Source organism: Pavona decussata, unplaced genomic scaffold (genome assembly GCF_977016875.1).
Source record: "Pavona decussata unplaced genomic scaffold, jaPavDecu1.1 SCAFFOLD_156, whole genome shotgun sequence".
NCBI lineage: Eukaryota > Metazoa > Cnidaria > Anthozoa > Scleractinia > Agariciidae > Pavona > Pavona decussata.
The window spans coordinates 3,217,501-3,243,527 of NW_028145568.1; the positions used below are offsets into that span (position 1 = coordinate 3,217,501).

General features: G+C 37.8%; 1 protein-coding gene and 1 non-coding gene across 7 annotated transcripts in view; both read left to right on the forward strand.

Annotated features, from left to right (window-relative positions):
• The window catches only part of LOC146465308 (macrophage mannose receptor 1-like), a 110,425-nt gene that overhangs the window by 76,306 nt on the left and 8,092 nt on the right, over positions 1-26,027 (forward strand). The window contains exons 4-8 of one of the 6 annotated variants that reach the window (XM_085128502.1): positions 4,468-4,578; positions 5,380-5,544; positions 6,147-6,174; positions 6,464-6,638; positions 7,297-8,510. The exons of 2 other annotated variants lie outside the window; for them this stretch is intronic. In XM_085128502.1, the coding sequence (XP_084984628.1) occupies positions 4,468-4,578; positions 5,380-5,544; positions 6,147-6,174; positions 6,464-6,638; positions 7,297-7,428 (611 nt within the window). In that variant the 3' untranslated portion in view covers positions 7,429-8,510. Of the gene's footprint in view, positions 1-4,467; positions 4,579-5,379; positions 5,545-6,146; positions 6,175-6,463; positions 6,639-7,296; positions 8,511-15,097; positions 15,225-23,946; positions 24,397-26,027 lie in introns of those variants that run through there. 3 more of the 6 variants (XM_085128505.1, XM_085128506.1, XM_085128504.1) reach the window with 3 other exon arrangements.
• Positions 1,788-1,860, forward strand: Trnai-gau (transfer RNA isoleucine (anticodon GAU)). The gene has a single exon. It is a non-coding gene; the product is annotated as a tRNA-Ile (tRNA).

Below are 26,027 nucleotides of genomic sequence, written 5' to 3' on the forward strand. Positions count from 1 at the left end.
CCCCACAGTTTGCTTGGTACCTGCTGCGCGCCATTTTGTTCCAGCAAACACGGCCATGCATATTGCGATCTCGGAAGAAAACAAAAAGATCAAACAACCTAAAAAAAAAGAAAAAAGAACCATCAGTGGTCTTATAAAGAGGAAGAGACTCTAATTGAGCTGTGGCCAAAATATGAATGCCTTTTAATATAAAACAACGTCACAAGAGTATAAACATTCTCGTATCTTTCTTCTTTAGTAGGGGCTCTAATTTAGATACCAGCTCCTCAAGCGTTTCTAGATCCATTCTCAAATAGTTCTTGTAATGTTCTCGGTCGTGCATTTCTAGTTCTTTTAAAAGCCTATGAAAATCGCGACAAAAAATGCATCAAAAATCGCATGTGTAAACCGGCCTTAAGTAAGCGCTAGCATAAAAGACACTCAGGCTACTGAAATTTATCCTCAGTGACTTATACCTAGACTTAGGTATCTCTTAATTTATTATTTCATCCTTAGGTAATGTCGAAAAAGTATTCGCCAAACAGGTTGTACAGCAACTTCGTAAAAGAAAATCAAAAACAACAACTAAAAAAACATGAAAGATACCCACCTTGTCTGATTCTGGAAAACTTTCATCGGACAACGCTAAGCTGCAAATGTGATAAGCCATTTTCTTGCAGTACAACTTATTTCTTATATAACGATCAGCCTCCACCTCGAAATTTCGAGTTCATGGTAATGCGGTGTCCGAGGACGCTAAAACTTGCTCAAAAACAAAACATCCCTTGACTTGTTTTTATTTTGGGGGGATTTGCGAGCAACGTTTTCAGTTCATTCAGACGAGTAGCCAATAGTATCATGGAAACTTTGACAAGTCTTGACGGTTTGACAGATATATGGAAACATTGACGAATTGCAACAACGGTGAATTTGACAGGTCAAGATTAAAATAGAAACCAAACAGTCTTCACGTTGTGAACCAGTTAGCTCAGTAGTATCTGCGCTGAAATCTGTTTTTAGGAACAACATTTACACGTAAATTTATTTTACAAATACAGTTACAATTTTCCGCTGGAAAAAATTAAAATTGTGCTATAAATAAATCGTGTTCTGAAATAATCTTTCCAGCTCTAACACGAAAAGATTCCCGAAAATATCGGGAGACAATTCGGGAAACACTTCTCGGGACCCGAGAAAAACACCCCGAAAAGCGCCCCGTAATGTTTTTGGGCCCGAAAGGTTCTCGGGAGTTTTGGAGAAACGCACGCCAGGCTTCTATTCATCTTTTGTGGCTAGTTTGGTGGGGTGGGGGGGGGGGGGGGGGGGTCGGGTTGGTGAAGGTTATATAAACATTTATTTAAGTCAGTTTTATTTATTTATTTTTTATTTAATTCAATATTTATCCAGGGCGTGTTAATTCACACCTCGCTTCCCCCTTCCCAATCCCGGTTTAGTTGGGGTTAAGAACACATCACGTATAATCCGCACCAAAACCTAGAAGCATCAGAAGGACAGAATTCAATGGTTCTCGCTTCTTCTCTCCTTCTTAATACAACATCAATAGGCCATTTCCGAATTGCTTTGGATCTCGCTGTAAAAGCGAGGCTTTGTGCATAGTTTTCATTGTGAAAATTCGTTTTCATTTAAATGTAAACAAAGCTAACTTTGAGAATGATGTATTATTCTAGAAAGTGACACAGGCATACTCGGAAAAAAGAAATCCGAGTGCTCCTATCAGGAGTCGAACCTAAGACCTTCCAATTACTAGTTCGGATGCTCTACCACCGAGCTACAGGAAACCCGTGGGAGCTCCTGTAGCTCAGTGGTAGAGCATCCGAACTGATAATCGGAAGGTCTTAGGTTCGACTCCTTATAGGAGCACTCGGATTTCTTTTTTCCGCGTATGCCTGTGTCACTTTCTAGAATAATACATCATTCTCGTTCATTCACCAGGCTGGAAATATACTATCACTTTTATTTCATTTACCACACGTTCGATATTTAAATCCTAGAAGTATGTAGGATATTTATCTCATGAACCTAGTTTAATGGCCTTAGCTCTCACGAGTCTCCTGTAGCTCAGTGGTAGAGAATCCGAACTAGTAATCGGAAGGTCTTAGGTTCGATTCCTGATAGGAGTACTCGGATTTCATTTTTTCCGCGTATGCCTGTGTTACTTTCTAGAATAAATAATACATCATTCTCGTTCATTCACCAGGCTGGAAATATACCATCACATTTATTTCATTTAAAACTAATTTTCATTTGAAGAGTTTTGCACTTAACCTGGCTTTCAAAACAACTCGGAAATGTCCTATTTGCTTGGTACCTATTTCCACAATCTGGCGTAAGAGGTAATGAGGAATTTGTGCATTTATAACCCCATGGAAAAGGGAAAATTCACTCGCGTTTTTTAATACACAGGTCTTTCGTTTTTATCGGTCGGGAACAGACCGAGAAAGGACCGTGGGAAATTCTCGTCGACCTTTCCACATTTTCACTCCAAAAGGTACACTGCAACCTAATTGTATTACATATACAAGTGGGTTTATACAAACCTGCTGTTAGGCACATCCTGACAAACCGTTTTTTCGAGGTCTATACATGCACACTGCCAATTTGTGTTTGCCATCTACTCGCATAGTCGTGTTGTCTGAATCGTGTGTATTCCCAATTTAACTCGTATAGAAACGACAGGTGTCACTGGTCGAAAACCTTTCCCGTTTTCTGTAAAGTCAAAAACAACGCAGTTCAAAGTTTCAGAGAATATCGACGATATTGTAACATTTCGTCCATGTTGTTTGAAGTTGTACATTTCCATGCTGTTTGAAGTTCGACTGAACTTCACAGGTTGCTGTACCTAGTTTTTTGACATGATATGAAGGTAAAGAAAAAAAAATAATGTTAACTTTACGATGCTACTTTATGGTCATTGAAGAACTGTTGAAAAACAGTCAGAGAAAATGATTGCCTATGGTTGTTTTCACGAACAACGCAGTAAACACAACGAATTTGCTTTATATAACCTGAACTGGGTAACTAAATCATCCTTGCAAGTACATTTGGCCAAAAAATATATTTATTTCTTGATTTTATTCAAGACTTCATGTCTCATTTTTTTAAGAAAGAATTTTTTGTGGGAACAGCGAGCCTAAGAAAAGGCAACTGAATTTTAACAACGTTTACCCAAGTCTGAAGTCAGTTTATTTAAGAACTTTATTTTCTATTTTTCATTTTTTTTTTAACATCAATAATTTATCTGAAGTTTGAGCAGCCAATCAGAGCGCGCGAAAAACACCACCCGCTGATTTTGACCAATAGTCCATTTCCGAGTTGCTTTGAACCTCATTATGAAAGCGAGGCTAAGTGCAAAGATTTTGTTATGAAAATTAGTTTTCATTCATATGCAAACAAAACTAATTTTCATATGAAACGTTTTGCACTTAGCTTTCATAGTGAGGTTCACAGCAACTCGGAAGTGGCCTATTCACGTTACTCACGGCGAATGTCTTGAAAAAGAACGTGGGAATGAATAAAATGTACGTATACCGTAGTACAAACTTTCACTCATTTTTGCAACGAATATATCGGCAACGAAGCTGTTTTTTAGTTGCTTTCGTGGTGCTTTACTGCAAAAGTTTGCTGTTGGTTCTTTTCCTTTGCTTCAGGAGGTTTTCCCTTCCAAATTCCTTTTCGATCTGGAAAGTGTTCTCATGTTATTGTTCCGCGCTAAATGTACTGACAGTTAAATAAACTATTTATTTATTTATTTATTTATTTATTTATTTATTTATTTATTTATTTATTTTGCCACATTCAACAATTACAGATGAAAAAAAAAATGAAGCAAATTGACGAAAGAAAATAAATGGCGAGAAAACCTGAAAGAAACCACGAGGCTTATAAAGTGAGGCTTCCTCACTTTTAAAAAATAGCTATCTTATATTAGAATTACAATATGGACTTATGATAATTAACTTTGACCGCGCACACGTACACACACACACGCACACACATATTAAGTAAGTTAGTTGAGAAATACAGCCTTACAGAAGTTAATACCTAGAGAGAAGAAAATCTTTAAGCTTTTTTTAAAAGAAGCGGTGGAGGGAGAACTAGTTATGTCAGAATTTAGCGAATTATAAAAGTTTGGACCTTGAAAGTAAATTGAAAACTTCCTCGTGTTCGTTCTGCACAGTGGCAAGCGGAAGGACTGAGCATTCCTAGTATTCCTATTTATTTATTTATTTATTTATTTATTTATTTATTTATTTATTTATTTATGAAAAGAATTAACAACGTTGAGCCCCAGCTCAAAAGAAACTTTCTTATAACAGCAAAAGAAAAGAAAAAAAAAAGAAAGATTTTTAGCGACCGAGACCTACAACGTCTGTCGTTAATTTACAGGTATACTGAAATAACAATAATGTTGCGTACCTAACACATGCTTTTCTGAAGAGAACTGAAGACATAGCATTCACCCCACAGAAAATTGCGAAGGAACTTGTGCGTTTCAATATCCACCGCCAATAACCACAGCACCAACAAGAAGTACCATCACCGAACTAAAAAAGAGTACCGGAGCACCCTCAACTGCAGGTTAGCTCGTGGACGTAGATGATGCACAAACTTATTTTATTAGCTCATACACGTTATCATCAATCATTCAAAAATAAATCATTCAATTCAATTCAATTCATTCATTCAAAATCATACAATTCAATTTAACAGTTCTCACATGTAAAAAAAATGCAGTTCACTGTCTAGTGGTAGTCGTTGAAGGTAGCCCTTGGTAAATACTCGACAAAAGTGCACGCTAATGAAAACAAGGTTCTGTCTAGGGTAGTGAGAATTCCAAACTACGCCACATTTGAAAATACAAAGTGAAATTCTTACATTAGGTATGTTTTTAATACTCACTGATTACTTTCGCCAAGATTGCAAACCAGTGCGCGTTGATAATGCAGGAAGCATAGAAAGCGTGAGACTCTTTTTGTAGTCTCAGAAAAAAACCGGTTTACACGCTACGACTGGTGGACCCGTTCCGACTGTAAGAGAGCGCTAATCGTACACATGTAATTTGAAGCCCGATTTACGACCGATTCGTGGAATGAAAATCGGCCCGATTCACGTTTTACAAATCGGTTGTAAATCGAGGGTCAAAAACACGTACGGTTCGCGTTCCGATAATAAGGGGCAGACAAATCGTAAGGTGTAAACTGGCCTTTACTCTCCATTAATTGCCACCTTTTCCGGCTACACGTCATTCGCTAGAAGACGGCGCCCGCTCGCGCGACGGACCATGTCCAAGACGGTCACGCTTTTTTGTATTGTTGACCCCGCCTGTTACGTCATTCAGATCATTTATTTCTGTTGTTGTTGTTGTTGTTGTTTTTGCAGATTCTACGACACTTCCTACAGTGCCAAGCAAACATATATTGAAGGAAGACAAAAATTTCTTCACAGCATTTATTGCTGCGGCTTCCCTAGCAGCAGTGTTATTTATTGCATTGATCGCTCTTGCTGTAATTTTCCTGCTAAGGCACAAGAAACGACGCGGAAAAGGTGATCTTCTTACTTTTGATAAATGTGCGATCATCTTGACCAACGAATGATTCGTTCTGATTTAATATCAAATCGATAGCTTTTTTTTAAATCTCCTTATGAAAAAACTGGAAATTTCTTTGGTGAAATCCAAGTACTGGCAATGTTTTGGAACGAGGATCGTTTCACGTCATACTTATTTACACTTTCGGAGTTATTGCCAGGTACAACTAATGTCTTACCATAAAAATATCCGTTTTTGGAACGTTTTCGAAGGAAGGTGTATCCATGCATGTAACACATTTTTTTTACGAATTAATTTTTGCTCGAGAATCCGCGGGAAAGAAGGCAACATTTCTGGGTGTGTGGGGGGAGGATGGGGGGGGGGGGGAGGGGGCGACTCGCCCCTCGAATATCTTGCGTTCCAGTCCCCGCGGATTCTCAAGGAAGTCTACAATTAAATAGGAAAATACTTTGCAGTACATAAAGCTCTTACTATTACAAGGTCGCACATACATTGTGACTCATTTAATTCTATTATGCGTCAGACTTAACCATCGTACTCGCCATGTGCCAGCAGAGCCTCAATTTAAAAAAATATATATTTTTTATCGCAATTTCAGGTGTTGAAAGGCCTCATACAACGGCTTCGTAAGTATTTTTTCTGTTGTTGTTGTTGTTGTTGTTGTTGTTATTGTTACTCACGGGATGGAGGACATACGCCCCATGCGTGTACGCTTTACAGCGAGATAGAAATTTAGGCAGTCGTTGGCTTTTATTATACTCAACAGAACCTTTAACGTATTTTAGTTTTTAAAGGCAGTTCAGGTGCTTGAAGTCTTGATTAAGATTTTATCTGGTTATTGCTTCAATCGTTTCTCTGCAGATAGCAGGTAACGCTCGTTTTTCATAACTTATATGTATTTTCTACACTTGATAGCAATCAGCTTGAAGAACCACGTGAGAATGTCTCATTACTCAATCCAGGGAATGCAGCAAGACAGCTTGGTTTGTCAGTTGAAGCAGGAGATAGTGGTAATGGAGCTACTCTCCAATTAACTGCGCAACCTTGCATACCAGAGGGTGGATATGCCGTGCTCAATCCACATACAATTGTAAGTTCAATATCACTAGACTTAAGCCAGGGAGATACAAGCTTACTGCTAAATAATTATTCCTGAACTAGATATGCGTGAGCCTGATTTGTGTTTCCGCGATCGATGCCACCTTGTTCTCTTACCTAGCCCATAAAAGAGTGGAAATAGATTGAAATTGCTCTTTGGAGATTAATTGACAATATCATAACTGAATGGAAAGGCCGACTGACTGACTGACTGACTGACTGACTGACTGACTGAATGTTGGCTGATTTGCTTGCTCGTGGTCTTTGCGACTCGCTGACTTACCAATTGCCTAGTTGATTGATTGATTGATTGATTGATTGATTGATTGGTTCGTTGGTTGGTTGGTTGATTGATTGATTGATTGATTGATTGATTGATTGATTGATTGATTGATTGACTGACTGACTGACTGACTGACTGGTTGGTTGGTTGGTTGGTTGGTTGATTGAATGATTGATTGATTAATTGATTGATTGATTGATTGATTGATTGATTGATTGATTGATTGATTGATTGATTGATTGATTGATTGATTGATTGAATGACTGGTTGGTTGGTTGGTTGGTTGATTGATTGATTGAATGATTGATTGATTAATTCATTGATTGATTGATCGAATGATAAAGTAGCTTACCTTCTTATTTCTCAGACGTCAGCAGGCAGTTGCTACGAGCATCTTGTGCCATCTGAACAAGAAAACAGAACCAGTGCTGATTGCAGTGAGACACCCACATATGTCAACCAAAGGGCTATGCACGAATACGTGAATGTGTCAGCCTAATTGTGCTCCGGCCAGAAGTGATGTTAAACAAACGGACAAGCGTTTTTGTTTTTGTTTGTTTGATTAACTCTCCGCGCATAACTATACAGTGTATCAGGACTCTTTGAATTGTAACTTTGTATTTTCGTATACACCGTAGTCATTTTGTATCTCGTTTGTCAGTATTGTAAACAATGCAAATATTGTTAGCATTGCAAGTAATGTAGCTATTTTATAAAAAGTCTTGTGAGTAGTGTAATTGTTAGAACTGCAAGTACAGTAAGCATATATTGTAAATATAGTAAGTGCTGTAATTATGGCAAATGATGTTAAAAAAATCCACAAATCTGTTACCTTAAAGTGTTGATTTACTTTTTATCTATCAAAGATTTAAATGATAAGCACAACATCGAGATGGAAAACGATGTGCAACTATATTAATCCAAATTGAGAGGATAAACTAGAAAAACTTGATGGCTTGCATGTTACTGATCAGTAGCTCTATTGGCGTCATACAATTATGAATAAATGCAACATTAGAATGGTTTTGTTGTAAGGGTCACATGAGACGACAACGTTCATACTAAGAAAATTTCCCAAGCTGAGAGTCAGTTAAGAACATTTCAATTACGATCAAATGCTTTTAAAATGAACAGTATAAATACAGATAAAATTATTCAGGTGAAAATTTTGTCTATAATGTCTGATTAACCCAAATAATAGGTGTAAGAAAAAATCACTAGCAAGCCGAGAAACAACATCACCCGGAAGAAAGACAAGGAGGCCTAGAAACACCTGGATGTGTAAACACCGTGGAAAAAGCTTAGGAATAAGTTGGAATGACCTTACAAAGATAACACAGAGTCGTGTACGCTGCTGTCGCCGATGGTCTAGTCAGGTCTAACTCCTAATGCATTTGTTGTGATGTCACAAAGTTACTGATATTTTTAGTTCACCTTTTTTAACAGATGTGATGTTTAGTTTTAATAGTTTTTACGTCTTAATAGTATTTGATGCAATGCGCATGTGACTATATACATATAGAACATGGGCAAATACAAATTTATTATCTTTTTTTTATAAAACGTAATGACTTATTTTCAGCTGTTGGATTATTTCTTTGGTGTTAATAACCTTTTAAGTAAGAGATACTCTTATGTCCCCTGAAGATTTTTCAAAATGATATCTATTTCGTGATGGTAATTTACCTGAATGAGTCACCTGGAAGAATGCTTACCAGGGTGTTCTTTTGAATTTTCGCGTTGTTACGATATGACACGAAGGCGGGTTAGTCATTTGCAAATAAACGCACTTTCATCCAAGAAGGAATTCTAAACTCCCCTGAACGGGCTTCTTATTGATCAAATATTGTTAGCACCCTTGTGATTTACTGAAAAGAATTTTGTTTTTAGCATATGCAATATGATCCCGCAAAAAAAAAAAAAAACAATCAACAAACAGAATCTAATTATCGAAGTCAGTTCAAAACGGAGTTCAATGGCGCCATGAATTGGAAGATTGCCACCACCAAACAATTTAAACAACGAAAAACTAAGCAAATCAGACTATTAGCACAAATATTTTCCTCATTTTACTCTGTTTTGTAAACCCTTGCCGAAACTCAAGTTTACAAGCCACAGAGTATTCTGAAAATGTTATTTAAGATTGAGTAATAACGCAAGCATAGAAAAACTAGCAGTACGTTTCGTCGTTGGTCAACGATGCAAACAAACTCATGTTGTTTGCATTTTCACTCTGTTTGATTGACTATCCACCTTCGACAAGTACTAAATTAAGGACAAGGCCTTAAAATTTCCACTCTCCCAAACGGGATTCAACCATGACAATACGAACGCAATACGTTCTACTCCGCGGTTTCTGATTTAAGTCTTGGCTTCCACCCTTGGTGGAAAGGAAAATGAAATTTTTGTTGGCATATCTCGACGGTATTTAGGTTGGCTTAAAGGAATGCAGTTGGCAATAGAGAGATTTAGCTTCGCGTTTACGGCTAACGCCAAACGGAAAACGTCAAACCGCTGTTTGTTCTAAAACGCATAAACTTGTGTTTCTCGCACTTACTTCTCCCTTTTTCGTGTTTGCTCGATAGCTGTCGCCGAGTGGGTGGAGATAAGCTTAAACCAAAAAAGCTTCATTGTTTTTCATCAAAGAGAAAATTTCAGTCTGGCGTTTGCCGTTTGCCGTAAACGCGATGCTAAATCTCTCTAATAACATAAGATGATCTTAAAACAATTTTTTTTTGTGATTGGTAAAATACCTTTAAGATGTTTTTGGAATGTTTGTATTTAACAAATAGATTCCATTTTGCCGTGCGTCTGTACTCTGATAACACACAGATGACGTCAAAACGTGGTGAGAACAAAGAAGTACGCTACGAGCCGCAGGCGAGTAGCGTGACTGATGTTCTCACCACGTTTTGACGTCCTCTGTTCGTTATCAGAGTACAGACCCACGGCAAAATGGAATCTATTTGTTTTATACAATAACCAAGACATTTCACCACATTTCGTAAGCGAGCGTCGCGTTGCCTGAGCTGAGTCAAAAAATTTCCAGCAAACTCAGTTTTAGACTACTACACACATGCAATTGTGATCTTCTAAATTAGAGTATAATCCGAAAGAATTTCACTAACAATATTTTCAAGACTAACCTTTATTCCAGAAGGAAATCCTGACCCCAAAATATTACAGCATGTAAGTCTCTTCATTGCGATTTGTAATCGATTACTCGCCATTACCGAATTTCTATCGGCGACATATTTCGACAAATATTTGCTTCCTTTTCACGTCACAACAAAGTTCTAGCTTTTTTGTCCCAGTTGAGATCACTCTCTACCGTCTTTGTCCAACTTTTTTATTGGGCAGTTTTCCTTTCCTGCGAAAATTTGCCTGTGTTTGTTCGCTACTCGCAAAAACAGTTTGCAAAACTCTGTTGACCAGTCACTCTGGCTGGACTCTAGACTCTGATCACGTGCGCCGGTCACACCACTCGACGACGTCAATCGTGCGTCTATACTCTAATCACACACTCTTCTAGACCAATCAAAACACGAGTTTTACACAGTTCATTGTATAAATGTGTTTTATGTTCAAGACAATGCTCTTTTTGTGTAGCTCTTTTTGAACATTGAAAATTTTATTTTCAGTATGCTTTGTCACTGCAGGACTCGCGGGTAGATCTCTGAAGATTAGACTCCTTGTATGGTAACAACAACTTTCTGTGTCACTAATGGCAATCATGTTAAAACGTGTAAGCTGGTGAAACGTCGGCTTTCTTCTTTCTTATCTTCTAGCTTACATTGAGTGTAACATTAAAAGTTAACAATTGACTTTATTTGCAAGCCACTGCAGCTAAGATCTGAAATGCGCTTCCAAATGAAATGCCATGTGAGCGCTCCCTAAAAACTTTTAAGAATAGGGTGAAATTTCCGAATCTCAGGACTGATTCTTAATCAAGGCCTTTCGCTTTTTATTGTGTTAAATAATGGTGCAAATTCTTTAAAATCAAAACAATTAGTTTTTTTTTATAAATAGGTTTTCTTTCATTAAATTCACTATTACATAATTTTGAAAAGACGAAAATCACATCGTTTTTTATGATCAGTATAGTTGCCTTGATCTTGTTAAATGTGAGATACAAGATAATCCATCATTTGAAATAACCCCCCTCCCCCCAACTCCTTCCCGTTCAGGTTCGAAAATACATCGAGCTTCAGTGTAACATGGATATATTATAGTTTTAGATGTTGACGCTTTGTTTTGTTTCATTTAAGATCAAACATTTGAATCCAATTGCTCCAGTTACACTGTTCATACACAACGGAGAACATTGGAGTGAAAGCTCGGATTTGTGCTCGCTGAACAATAGCCAACTTGTGTCTATTGAGGATGAAATTGAAAAGGAATTGAATCTTTTTAACTCGATGGGAAACGACGAAAGAAAAGATCATGTTTATGCAGTTGTTCATATTCAGCTTGAGCAACGTAAGGTCACATTTTGCAAAGATTTGGTGGTGTAAGGAGAGAGTTTGGATGCTACACGCCCATCACGTTAATGCTGGTAATTCTGAAGAATCTGATAGCGCATCTTCCGGACCTGAAAAAGAAGTGATTAGGATAGGCGTTTTAGGATAAACAGAAAATAATTTGCCTGCGAGTACAAGCTCACAGAGAGAATATTTAGCTGATAAGCTCTTAAACAGCAAGTTTTTCAGATCGCTGGTTTTATTCCGAACGAGAGAGGTCTAGTGTTTCTTGGTTCGTTTCTTGTAGCAATCCCAAATGCAAAATAGACGATCACGGAAACAAATCGGTTAGAGTTTTTGTTTCCGAAGGATTCAACTTTCGAGCGCAGATGGATAGAGATGATACAGAAGTTTGTTTGGTATGTCTCTCGGAATCCAAAGGTAAGATAGGTCTTGAAAGAAACAAAATGAACATACAAAAGGATGCATTTCTAACGAGAGTTGCGTGATCAGCTTCGTATCGGACTTTCCGAGCGCAAGAGAGACTACAACCATTTGTCTAAACCGCTATAATACCAAGAAAAAAAAGACGAAGACGACAACGAAAAGACGTGAAGGATGTGGAAAGAAACGACTGGACGAATAATTTAAAAAGAAGCAACAGGTGAACCAAGACTGCTCTGTTGCGATCCATTGATATTGTAGCCGTACTGTAAACAACAAGCAGAGAATGCAGTCCGCTAAAAATTCATAATTTGTTAAATCAATCAAGTCATCAAAATCCAACTGTTTAATAATGGAACAAGCTCAGAAGGGAACATTTCTTGCCTGAATGAGAAAACTGTATTCCGTGAAACAGGCCAGGGACTAGAGAACACAGCATTGTGGCTTTTTAACCGGCATTTTGGTTGAAATCATAAAAGGTTTGCATACTTAATTAGGTAATTTGTCAGAATTAGATTATCGTATTTCGCTTTACACTGGGTTCCTTAACTTGCCATTCTTTGTAATGCAGTTACAATATAACGCATTTGAGAGTGACATTCCTGAATTTCCTTGCAGGATCGTTTTCTTAAAATTGATACCTTACTTCCAGTAGTTCCTCTTGACTTTTGTAACTGCCACATTTTCAATGACTTGCAGGAATCTTGGCCAATCTTGCGATGCACGATATCTTTTTTTAATTCGGGGGAAAAGCGCCTAAAATGTACCGAAATATTTAAGTCTTCGCTCACATATTGCTTCCTTAGTTAAACTTTTCTTTCAGTAGCTTCCCTCCACCTCCTTTTGTTTTCGTTTTTTAGGCATTAGAACTGTTCACAATAGTAGGAGTCGGTTTTTGTAGCTTTTGTGATCGGAACTTCCGAGTAGTAATCACCACGCAACCCTCTTTGGAACTGCGTCCGTTTGTAGATTCATTTTCTTTCCTTCGAAACCTCTTTTAATTCCCTTTCCAAAAAATACATTGAATAAACCTTTGTGGCTCCTGCTAGAGTGAAGATCTTTCTAACAACTTTTCATATTTTCTGTAGACATTACACTCGAAGGTTTGAAACAAACAATCTAACTCAGTTTTTTCCCGTGAGTGTCTAGTTTGCATTTGAGATTGCTACAAGAAGCCAACCAATATATAATAAACACTAGAACTTGAACTCGTTCGGACTAAGTGATCAGAAAAACTCAATTTTTAGAAACTCAGCACTTATCGACCCTCTAGAAGCTTGCATTCGCTGGAAATGTTTATCCTAAAACGCCTCGTTTTGATGCGTAGTGCCAGTCTTTTCCGCGCGTGTCCGCCATTTGTGAATACGGTGTATTATCCTGCATATATAGTTTAGCCGATGAGGCCGTATAGTAGGCCAAGTTGCTAAAATCAGTGAATATTCCGCAAGATTGAGCAGGATTATCCAGCACATTGCTAACAAAGCGCAGTTTTATTGAAGAAAAGCTGGAGACGATCTTTATTTTACCATTTTTCTCCCCGACACAGGAAATTACGTATATATAAACAATAGCCTCCATTTGGCGCGAAAATATGCTCAGATATTTGTCCGCGGACATTATCTGTTCCGAGAAGCGAACAGTCGCTCGAGGAAAATCGTGAGCTTCGAGGAGCAGATAATGTCCAAGGACAAATATCTGAGCATATTTTCGCGCCAAATGGAAGCTATTGTGGTTATTATCTGCCAAGTAGCAACGAGCTTGAGTATTTGAACATTTCCTTTAAGAACAGTTTACCGTCAAAAACGTTTAGAGCGTATGTTGTTTTCTGATACTGCTTTATCGACCACCAGGTTTATCTCTCCTTCTGTCACAAAAGCAAACCGTTCCCCATCTTGACATCAATTTTAATTGTTAACTTGAAGCGCCTTGAAGTTTTTGAAATTGGGGAATATCACTTGGGAAATATCATCGGATATTCTCCAGTTTTAGCTGGGGAATATTCGGTCACGTGAGGCGTTTAGACCAATCTCGCGCGAGCGAAAATATGTGATGGATTATAACCCAGGATATCTATTGTCTGCGGACGACGAATATTCAGTGCACCATGATCATAATTGGGTAGTGTTTCGAAGTGTTACAATGTGCTGAATAATAACTGTGAACAATGTCACGCACTCATGACAGATATCGACGGGTTCCTAATAATACTAAATAAATAATTATAACAGGATTTTTTCGAGTTATGGTATTTTTGTGGGTCAATCTACTAAACTCTCTATCAACTCCCTTTTATGGGAAGAAACTAGCTGGATAGTGTACTTGTGTTTGACAAACAACAAATAACATGAGTGAAGATTATCTCGTCTGACATTTCCTCGACAGAAATAAACCATGCACTTCATGCATCAAGTTTGTTTTTGTTTTCGTTCTGCAGATGCCTGCTCCTTACCAAAGTTACCAAAGTACTGTGTTTCGCAGACCTCAGCCACACTGCAGAGACGAAAATTAGCGGATTCAACAGAGCTAACCTTCAAACTGTCTACGCTGACATAGATTATCTCAAGATTCATGCCCTGAAGCCTTGGTTTCCAGAACAAAATTTGGATCAAACAATGTAGGGCAGTGCGGATATCGATGATTTTTGACATATTAGGGCGAAAAGAGAAATGAGCTCTCACTACTGAAGACTTGGCTGTCTTCACTCAATTTCGTGATCTCTCATTAGATAAAAATCTGAAGAGGAATCCAAACGTTGACAAAAACCCAATGTAGACTGTGACTAGTCCTTCATTGTTTTTTTTTTCCTTTCAGACGTTCCTTTTATCCTTAATTTGACTCTGCTAAAGAGCCTGTTAAAAGGTCATTTTAAATTTAAAACAAAATAAAGTACGTATAGAATCCAAGCCAATTCAGTATTAAAGTGCAGTTACGGGTTGCACAGCTAGAGAGGATAGGAAAACAGTAGACTGAGAGTTGTAATGATCTGATAGTTCAAATGGTCAGAATAGCATTTATTAATCTTTTCTAAGCCAATACCTTTAGCAATTATCATAGTACTTCCTGATGACACAGTAAAATATACAGAATTCATTTAATTAAGATGTATTTTTGTACATTCAGTTTATGACCATAGGGGAAAAACAGATCTAACCCAAAAAGGAAATTGGAGGTATACTAGGTGTGCGATAGGATACTGATCTCGAGGAAGGAAGAGAGAGGTTCCTGGGAACGAGGTTGCCGGGCCTTTTTAAAGCGGCTCCATAGCGGAGTCGCAGCATATTTTTGTTCCAAATTGTTTAAATGGTTTTCAAGCTGAACGGATAATGGCTCTGGGGGGACTACATCTGCTTATTTTAGTTGTTTTAGAACTACTGCATTCTGGAGTGGGTAAGTTATTGTTGCTGATTGCTTTTGTTTTTTGAATGTTATATTGTTGAAATATTGTAGCAACAATTAATCGAATAGGCTTGGTATTAAAACCACCTATCGCTAAAATATCACCTCAACAGTGACATGCGAAAGTAGGGCAATGCTCTTTTCGTACGTAGCAACGATTAATGATCGTTTTTGGCGTTTATTACGGTTTAGATTTATGAACGACTGTTATAATCGTGTTTAGGTAATTTGCATATGAGTGGCTTGTGAAGAAGGAAGTGACACAAAAATATTCTTCTTGTGTTGTAGGATCGGAATTTTATGCGCAGCATTATTCGCTTGTATCGAAGGTGTTTTCGAATCTTTCGATAGTTCCAGCGAACAAGGATAAGCAGAGGAGAAAAATAAGCCATTGTGGGTCTTATGAAATCAGAAATGACGAGCCTAATTGACAAACAATTGCGATGTTGTTCATGCTCTAGCGAACCGCATTCATTTTGGACGATTGCATATCAGCTGCAACGGAAGCGATTGTGCATTGCGTTCTGTTAGTATTTTGGCACAAGCCTCCATTTTATTAGCTCTTAACTTTTACGAGCAGAGAGATCTGACGATTAATTCCTACAGGAGGCTGTATGCACTTACTTTATGTTCGAATTTCTGTTTTACACATAACTCAAGGTCAACAATTCAAGGACGAACGGCGTCTCATTTAAATCGTGAACTTGAAAGAAGCGCTATTAAGTTTTAATTTTGTAAATACAGTGTTCTCCGTGGTCTTTGGTTCTTGCAATTGTCATTTGTTGGTAGTAACGGGAACAATTTCCATCCAAGAATCAGCCTTGATTTGAAGTTTATCAATTTCCTGGGTTAACCTCGGTGTAAGAATCTGATAGGTTTTTCTTTGTGTTGTAGGTTATTGTTTTCCTTCTCTGTATTGTTTTGTCGTTTCTGTTTCCTTTGTTTTACGCCAACTGTGAATTGTATAGGTCCTTACACCGAGGCAAAACCAATTTGCAACTGATCATGCTCTATTTTCGCTTTTCTTTGATGCTAATACTGAACTTCAACCTCTAAATTAACTTCAAAATATACTCACCAGCAATGAATGCTAAAAGCTTCATGAAAATTTTAAACAGATCGCAAAAGACGAAACTGACTGCAACTGCAGTCAGTTATCAAAAGGTACCATCTAATGAAAATAATTAAATAAATGCTTAAATGAAGAATTTTTATCCGGCATGCTGTTGAAGAAGCAAATTACATACCAGGGTAAAGCAATGAGGGATTTACACTGAGGAGTACCAGGGCTCAGGAAGGAAAGTAGGTGCATTGTATTTATAAACAAGATGTTGGCTTGGTACATACACTGATTGCTTTTGATGCGAGCTGGATACAAGACGACTCGTAATTTCAGTTAGGGTCCCTCTTCTACCCCCTTCCCGTTCAAAGTCAATCTATTAATAAAATACTCTGGGGCTTCATGAGATATTCTTTTGTATGCCAACACGCACTTACAAACTTTGGCTTCTTCATAAAATGGAATCCAGGAGAGCTTGTTAAATAATGCCGGCACAGAAGGACACATTGGCCCAGCATCCAATATAATCTTAGCAGCTCTCTTCTATAAACGAAGAAGTCTTTGAAGATTGTCCTTACTGTAACGTTCAAGCCACGCAGCATTCACATGCAATTATAATGTTGAGCGCTCCAATGCGCATGGCAAGTTTCGTACATTCTTGGTCAGCATGAGGTGAAAAACAGAGTTCACTGTCCAATTCTAATCCCAATACTCTCGCTTGATCTTTTTGTTCCAGAAGATGTCCATTTATTGTGCACAAGTTGAGTTCACGATCTTCACGTGTCAGCTTATCCTGCAAACGCTTGCCAGTTACTAGCATAGCTTTCGTCTTAGTCTCTTTTAGAGGAAGCTTGTTGGCGTTAGCCCAATTTTCAACTTCGTGTAAAGCAAAAGTGAGTGACTCCCGTAGCTTGCTGCTGGTACCAATTTCCGAGTCAGCAAAAGCAGTAATGGTTGAGAGATCTGATAAGCAAGGTCTCGGCAGGCTTTTAGCCAGGCGGCCGTCCAGCCGTCCAAAGGACGGCCACTTCTCAGAAATGGGAGATTTTCGACGGCCTGTTTTGGGCGGCCATTTACGAACTTCTGTGCTTAATGTAACACAACATTGTCCATAAATTAATAGAACTTACATTCCTTTTTGCTCTCAAGCGTTGTTTTAGTGATGCTGCGAGGCAGCTAGAGTAATTTTCGACCGTCAAACGCGAAGAATATAAAATCCAAATAACGCACAATTTAGCCCCATAAGCAGTTCGACAGTTTAGGCCTTATATTGGTTTGTTAAACTGACTTACAGTTGTAATTGATTAGATTTGTTTTCTTCGAAAAAGTCTTAGGCTTTGCACTACCAATTGTCTGAATGTAAATAATGACTACACAACACATAAATTAAAGTTCTTTACTGAAAATAATAAAAGATGTTGCATTTTTGAGAATATGGGAGACTGGCACTTGTAGACCAAAATGCAGTTCGACCAACAAAGCCATGCATATCTGTTCTTTCGTGTAAATCATGGCTTGACAACTTCAAATTTCAATCACTCTTCATAACAACTGGAGTTCCTGTCCCAAATATAATTCAATGTTAAACAAGGTAAGTTGAGGAAAGGATAGCTTGGTAAAATTATCAAGGAAAAACAGCGGTTTGATAGGTAAATTCTCAAACTCATTAATAATTCATCAAGAGGAAACAAAGAAAATCACTACCGTGACCGTGGTTTGGATATGTGATCCTAATTACCATAAAATTTTGCCAACTTTAGCCTTGAATTTCTCCAAGAATTAGTGATCATTTGAGAAGCCATATCAAACACTCGAAAGTGTGTTCCATGAGATATCCAAACACCTCGAAGTCGTTTAAAAAAACTCGGCTGCGCCTCGTTTTTTCAACCTACTTCTCAGTGTTTGGATATCTGATGAAACACACCTTCTCGTGTTTGATATATTACTTGAAAGACGTTTACAGCTGTCAGAATCGCGGAAATCACGTCTAAGAGGCTTCAATTTTTCAAAATTTTCTGGGGGGCATGCCCCCAGACCCCCCTAGCAGCATGGCGCCTGCGGCACCATGCTATGTGGGCCTTCGGCCCACATACAATTTGGACTCCCACTTTAAAAATCCTGGCTAAAAGCCTGGGTCTCGGTAATATGGAACCCGGCTACGGAAACCTGATTGCTTGCAGTACAATAGTTTGTGCTCACATAAATAATCATACAGGCAGTATGTACGTGTTTTTCCATAACCTTTGATAAAACTGGAAGGACTGAAATGGGACGATAGTTATTACTATCGCCACGATCGCAGGCGTGCCCTTAGCGGATTGTCATCTCTTGGGAAACACCGCTGAACGCAATGGGCAGTTCATTAACTTACTTAGGGGCACGGAGGGTGCTATTTTGGCGCCGCCGTGATCTTGAGGATCCTTGCACTAATCTTATCTACACCAGTGGCCTTATTTGGACTCAGGAGTCTAAGGTCGTCCACTATATATGGATATATATAATAGTAGTTTTACTATTATTATTATTATTATTATTATTATTATTATTATTATTAATTAAATTAAAAATAATAATCTCTTTATTGAAATATTCCGAGCAAAATCGATATTTACAAGTTAAAAGTACAAAAACAAAAAAAAAACAAGATTAAAAACCTATTTACAATTCAATTCATCATCATCATCATTATTATTATTATTATTATTATTATTATTATTATTATTATTATTATTATTATTATTATTAGATGTTGACTTACGCTTTGTTTAATTCATTTTTTAAGGTCAAACATTTCAATCCAATTGTTCGTTACACTGTTTATAAACCGTCCAGTAGACACCAAAGAGAGAAGAGAAAAAAAAAAAAAACAAATTGGAATGAGAGCTCTCGTTTGTGCTCGCTGAATAATAGCCAGCTTGTTTCTATTGAGGATGAAAAGGAATTGAATTTTTTAGAGGAGAAACTTGAACGGAAAAGGTACCCGAGTATTGAATATTTATTGGCTTGAGAAAAAGCTCTGGTTCTTCTTGTCAACTTTTTTTTTATAATTTTTACTTCGTGGTCATGAGTAAAGAAGAGTGGACACGTTTCACGCGAGGATTTATCTTTGCTCGTGTAATCTACTGACAGACTTCCCCGAAGACGTTTGCTTTCTGACCAGGACAAATTTATTTGCAAACGAGTTTGATGATGCTTTTGAAAACGTTTTGATTGACGAACTTTAGTTGCTCGTAGGTATTAAAGGGGTGTACACGTCTCCCGCGATGATTTATCATTGACAAGGTACAATATTTCCCCTATTGGGCTCAAGAGAAATTTTTTTCGTGAACGTTTTTTCTCAAAGCGTGTTCTTGTCCGAAAACTGGCTTGCCAGTTTAATGATGGGGTCATTTTCAAGGAAAATTTAGCTTTATTTGTCGCTTACTCGAGAAAATAAAACTTGTTCTAAAAAGCAAAGCTCCTGAAGCTGCAGTTTCGAGAAAACGTTTGTGTATTTTATCCAATTCAGTTCAAACAGGGCTGGCTGACAAAACGACGTCATAAGATTGACGGAAGAATTTTATTTTCAACTAATGGCTAAAACAAAAGGTCGATTTTGGAAGAGCATGTTGTGACAAACAGATATAAAAAACGATGAAAAGAGGTTTAATTCGCTAAAAAGTTATTACCGGAGCCTTGAATTTTGAAATTATCATGCAAATCATTAATGATCAAGTCGGTTATATTATTGTAAATAGTTATTTTGTATAGTCTTTATTACTTAATTGTTATAAAATAAATATCGCATTGTATTTGTGAAACACATCTCATTGCTGCCATGTTTCAGCACTTCAATGTTCGTAACCCTGTGGGACGTTAAAGAACCCTCACACTTACCACGAAGAGTAGGACGTGGAGTTCCCGGTGTGCTGGTCTGGTCTTTGTGCTATTACATGATTCATGGCCGGGTTGGGTGGGTTGGATGAGGTCGCTAATGGTCTGATTGCTCTTCCAACAGCGCTGCTGATGTCCGATCTCACCCTTGCACTGAAGTAATGAAAACCGCATTTGAATATGTATATAGAAAATGCGGTATATAAATACCATAACCATTACTTTTATATTTACTTACGCTTTGTTTTATTTTATTTCATTTAAGGTCAAACATTTGAATCCGGCTGTTCAAGTTACACTGTCCATAAACCATCCAGTGGACAACATAAAACAAATTGGAATGAGAGCTTGTATTTGTGCTCACTGAACAATGGTCAGCTTGTTTCTATTGAGGATAAAAATGAATTAAATTTTTTGAAGGAGAAACTTGAACCGAAAAGGTACCCGAGTATTGAATATTTTATTGGCTTGAGAAAAAGGTCTGAGAAGTGGACATGGATAAGCGATAACAGTACTGTGGTTGTGCCTTATAAAGATCCCTGGGCCAGTAGCAGTAAGCCCGACGGTGATGGTGAGTGTGCTAAAATGTTCTTCAAGGACAAAACATTTCGATATGATGATATACGCTGTAATACAGTCCCCAGTGCAATGGTTGGATACATTTGTGAGAAGCATGTTGATTGCCACAATGAAAAAGGTATGCGAAAAATATTGCATATTTCAATCTACTTATTCTTATATACTTAAGTTTTTTCAATTCGAAACCTCAATTAAAAAATAATAATAATAATTTAATATTTCAACACATGACGCCAAGCCATGACTGACTACAGTCGAACCTCCACTAACGGCCACCTCCCTACAACGGCCACTTTTTTTTTGTCTTGTTTAAACCTTGGTTTTTTTTTAGTTCTTGTTTAAACCTCTCTACAACGGCCACCTCTCTATAACGGCAACGGTCACTAAAGTGCGTCCCCAACTGCCAAAATAACCTCTCGACAACGGCCAGTACAGTACTATTTTGTAAAACCTTTTTTTTTTGTAAACTGATGCAGTAATCGATATTACGTTTCTGTATCCATTTTAATGATATACGTATTTGATTGTGTTCCATTTATATGCTGCAGTAAGCATAAATTGCCTACAATCACGAATGCTGCGAACCTTGCTCGTTTCGTCTTGTTAACCTTTTTATTGAAAACATTATTTACGTTTTATTGTGTATTTTATCTTTATATATCACTGGACGAAAAAATGGATTTGGTCCAACTTTGCACTTAGCAAATTTAAGCAAATTTGGTAAAGAGATATAGCAAACAAGTAGCAATGATGGTAAATGCCGCATTTGCTATAGGTTTTGCACGGGGTAGCAAATTCATATGCAAATGCGGCCTTTACCACCTTTGCCACTAGTTTGCTCTATCTTTTTACCAAATTTGCTTAAATTTACTAAGTGCCAATTTGGACTAAATCCATTTTTTCGTCCAGTGTATATTATTTAAGATTTGATTGCCATTATAGATTACGGTAAGCATGAACTTGGCACAATAAACATGTACTTCCCGAAAGAAAATGAAGTCATATTACACCACTACTTCCCCATAACGGCCACCTCTCCACAACGGCCACTTTCTTTTGTCCCCAAGGTGGCCGTTGTGGAGAGGTAGCCGTTATGGGGAGATAGGAAAAACAATAAAAGGATGTAAACTATTGACAGGCTTCCCTAACAAATTTCTGTTCTGACCACGACATATTTATTTGCAAATGAGCATGATTTTTTCGAAAGCTTTTTAAGTGACGAAGTTTGCTTGCTTATGTATAAGGGTACACGTCTCCCCCGATGATTTATCATTAGCAAGGTCAGGAGCCCATTACGGGCTCCTGGCAAGGTATAATATTTTCCCTGCAGAACGATCCCTTACAGCGATGGACACAAAAGAAATTTTTCTTCGTCAACGAATGTTCTTGCCCAAAAACTGGCCTGCTTGCTTAGTGATAAGGTGTCGCTCACATAAGACTGATAATACTTGTTTTAAAAAGCAAAGCTCCTTTTAGGTGCAGTTTGGGGAAAACGTTTGTACATGTTATCCAATTCAGCTCAAACAGGGCTGGCTGACAAAACAACGTCATAAGATTGACGGAAGAATTTTATTTTCAGCTAATGGATAAAAAAAGTTCGATTTTGAACCGAGCTTGTTGTGACAAATAGATATGAAAAATGGCTGATAAAAGTAAAGGTATTGCCAAAACCTCGAATTTTGGACTATTTTTAGAAACCTGGCCGATTAGAAAAGTACAAGTCTTTTTAAACAATGCAAGACATCCAACAAGAAAAAAAAAACTTGAAATATAGTAAAATACCAGATAATGAAAAAAAGAATTTAAAAGCTAAGAGGGCCACGAGGACACAATAGTGAGATTAGGCAACGGAACAGCTTACTTACACAAATATCTAAACCAAGAAAAGATTAATTAGAAACTCAATGCATTTTGAGCAATGCCCCCTTTCGGTCGGGCAAAAGGGAAACAGAAGATATCCCAAGGATAGATAAGATACGACTTGTCAAAGGGGGAAGAGACGAGGATGGTTAAATGCTTAGAAATGTGGTTTCCTTAAAATGACAAGGCCGTCTGTTTTGGCTGACTGCTTTATATTTTAATTTTGGTTATTGAGCCCTTGAACAACGCAAAATGACTTATTTTATAGATTTTTTTTATTATTATTGGACTCTAGTTGAAGAACGGAAAATATATCGTAAGAAATGTCCGAACTTGTAGTGCATGCTACACATGCTTTCTAAAGTGGGAATAATATTAAGCTAATGATTAAAATTCTTCTTTACGCTTTTCAAATCAGGCTTATTTCAAACATTTTAGTTCCTTTAAACTGCAGCATGTTAGCTTAAAAGTAATTATTATCCGAACATAGAAAGACGGTTTATTCCGATCTTGCTATGGTCCGTAATCATTAATCCACAGCTTGTGATCCTCGACCTCTTAAATTTAGCCCTGACCACGCATATACATTCCCGAACTATTAAACAACTACTTACTGATTTTGAGGGCACTCGACATTCCGTGAGCCTCACCCATAAACTCCACTTAAAACAGGCGGAGTGTCGCGTTTTATGTGAAACCGAATAAACTTTCCAAATAAAGGTCGGTTGCCAGAGTAATTAGCGTCACAGCTAAAAGAGTTCACTCCGTTATCAGGCGCTTGTAAGTGCTTCTGAAATGAATAATGTGTATCTAGGCTCTTACGTTTAAAATTAATTCACAAACTATGAATTAAACGTCAAACTCAGTTTTGTTCACACCGATAAAAAAAAAAAAAAAGACGCAACCAAAAACTTGCATGAGGGTGGTTTGTCGGACTTCAGAACCATTCCGTTTTGAGTAATATATTTTTGGTTTAAAAGTTTGAAACCAATGTATTTTTTTTATTATTTTCCTTCCTTTCTCTCAACTTCATTAGTAAAATCAACTTAGTTGATGAAATTTCTGACCATAAACAATTTTAAACCCAACGACACATGGCGGAAGGAAGGAAGCCTACCCATGTATAGGAATGTGTTTCGTCACGGCCTGTCGGTAGATCAGATTACCAAGGGCCATGATTTTGCCTCAATCTTAACATGCCCAACAATTTCCTATTCTCAATTGCTTATACATTTCTCATTTTCTTCCACACAAAGATTCGGGTGTGAACAGAAAGTAGTTTTAGATCATTTCTCAAAACTAAAGTTGCCAATTCGTATATGTGGGACTCGTGAAAAGGGCCGCGATTTTGGGAGGTTAAAAGTTTGCATTTCCGGCGTCAATTTCTTTTCCGAGTATGACGGCATGTTGTGGACAAGGCCTTATTAAAATAAATCTGAGAACGACTCTGACCAACTGTAAAGCCAACTATCTGAGTGGCGCTATTTTATACTCACTCGAAAGTGCTGGGAAGGAAGTCGTATAATTTTCGAAGAATTGTCGAGTACATCTATCCGTTTCAGTTTCCACCATTTATCTGGAGGAACTTTCCAAATATAGATTAACGTTATTATAGTCTGACGTGCTGCCTGACCGGAAGTCGTGACGAGAGGTCACTGCTGAATTGCAACAGAGCTGAGTCGCAGCGTGTTTTGGTTTCAAATTGTTTGAAATATTGTCAAGAAACGGATAATGGCTTTAGTGGGACTACATCTACTTATTTTAGTTGTTTCAGAACTACTGCATTCCGGAGTGGGTGAGTTATTGTTACTGATTGCTTTCGTTTCTTGTATGTTGTAAATGTGAAATGTAGCCGAACAATCGAGTTGATCTGTTCGATTGCGCTTGGTATTAAAACCACCCATAGCTGAAAAATCACCGTAAATATTGACATTTCAGAGTAGAGCAATGCTCTTTTCGTAAGTAACTACGATTAAAGATCGGTTTTTGGCGTTTATAACGGTCTTGATTTATGAACGGCTGGTATAATTGTGTTTAGGTAATTTGCATATAAGAATGACTGATGGAGAAGGAAGTAGGTTTAAGTCGATCATAAGTATTGGTGGGTTTCTTTTCTCGTACTGTGGCGTTTGCGAACTCGCTTTTAATATATCGAATCCCACGTGTTTAGAATGAGTTTGTTTTCGACATCTTACGATCACGATAACATCTTTCAACGTGTTTTGTGTTATGACGGATCGGTAACATTGCGTGACTTTTATAACAGTATAGTAATGATGAATATTTGAAGGCGCTTAGGCGAGGCAACTTCAGCACGCAAAATATTACGTGTAACGCAACACGTAGGAAATTCCGCTTCGCCCAAAAAAGTCATCTTCAGGGGAGTCGTCACAATAGGGCAGCAGAGCGGTCGGGCAAAGACAGACCATTTCAACTTCCCTGAGAATTTTCGTTCAAATGCCCCATTGTTAGCAAGTCCAAATGTTTAAATAAAACTGACCCATTGCAGGGGATTGTTACATAACGTTGCTCCGCATCAACCCTGTGGATAAAAAGAACAGGTAGTTGAATTTTGCTTCGAACAGAGGGGTGGTTATGTAATAAAGGCACTTGTTTTTAAATGATGGCTCAGAGAAATAATTCTGCGGTGTATGTTAAAGTGCTAAAGTGCACCCATAAATTTCCCACTGAGCGTTAGACTTAGTAAGGAGATGGGAGAACGCACGAGGGAAAGAAAAAAAATCTCCGACTTCAGCGGGAGTCGAACCCACGACCTGGGGATGTGATCATCCATTGCTCTACCGACTGAGCCACGGGGCCAGATCGGAGCGAAGCCTTGGCTGATAATGGTGGTAATTGTGGCAAATGTGAATGTGAAGGATAGGAATGAATGTTGTTCACTAAGGACACAAGTGATGGATCAGAGAATGAGCTCCGTTGTACTAGCAGCGCAACATTCATTCACTTGTTTTTAAAGTGGGGTGGGGCTTTGAATAGAGACCATCACGTCCATCATCTTTTTGCCGTTTGGTGAGTTCTACTGGAGAACAGTCAGGTCTGGCTTATTCTTGTCTAGTCATAATCTAGGTCTCGCAAGGAAGCCAGCCTTCTGACAAAACGCGGATTTGTATGAGTTTGCAGCAGATGATCAATAATCACTAGATTTCTGGAAGGCATGGAGACTTTTTTTTAAGAAAAGAGTAGAATTAGTTTGATAATAGTTGGATAATGTTTCTTAACCTAATTACAATGTAATTAGTCCAATTGTCATTAGTCAGCCTTCTGTAATTAGTCTTAGCAAATTGTGTTAATACTGCGGAGATCTTTTAAAAAGCTCATTAGAGCTTGCTGGATCTCCTGCCTTATCCGATACTACATGTATATGATTATGATGTATATGTTTGAATGAAAGAAGGCGAATAAAGA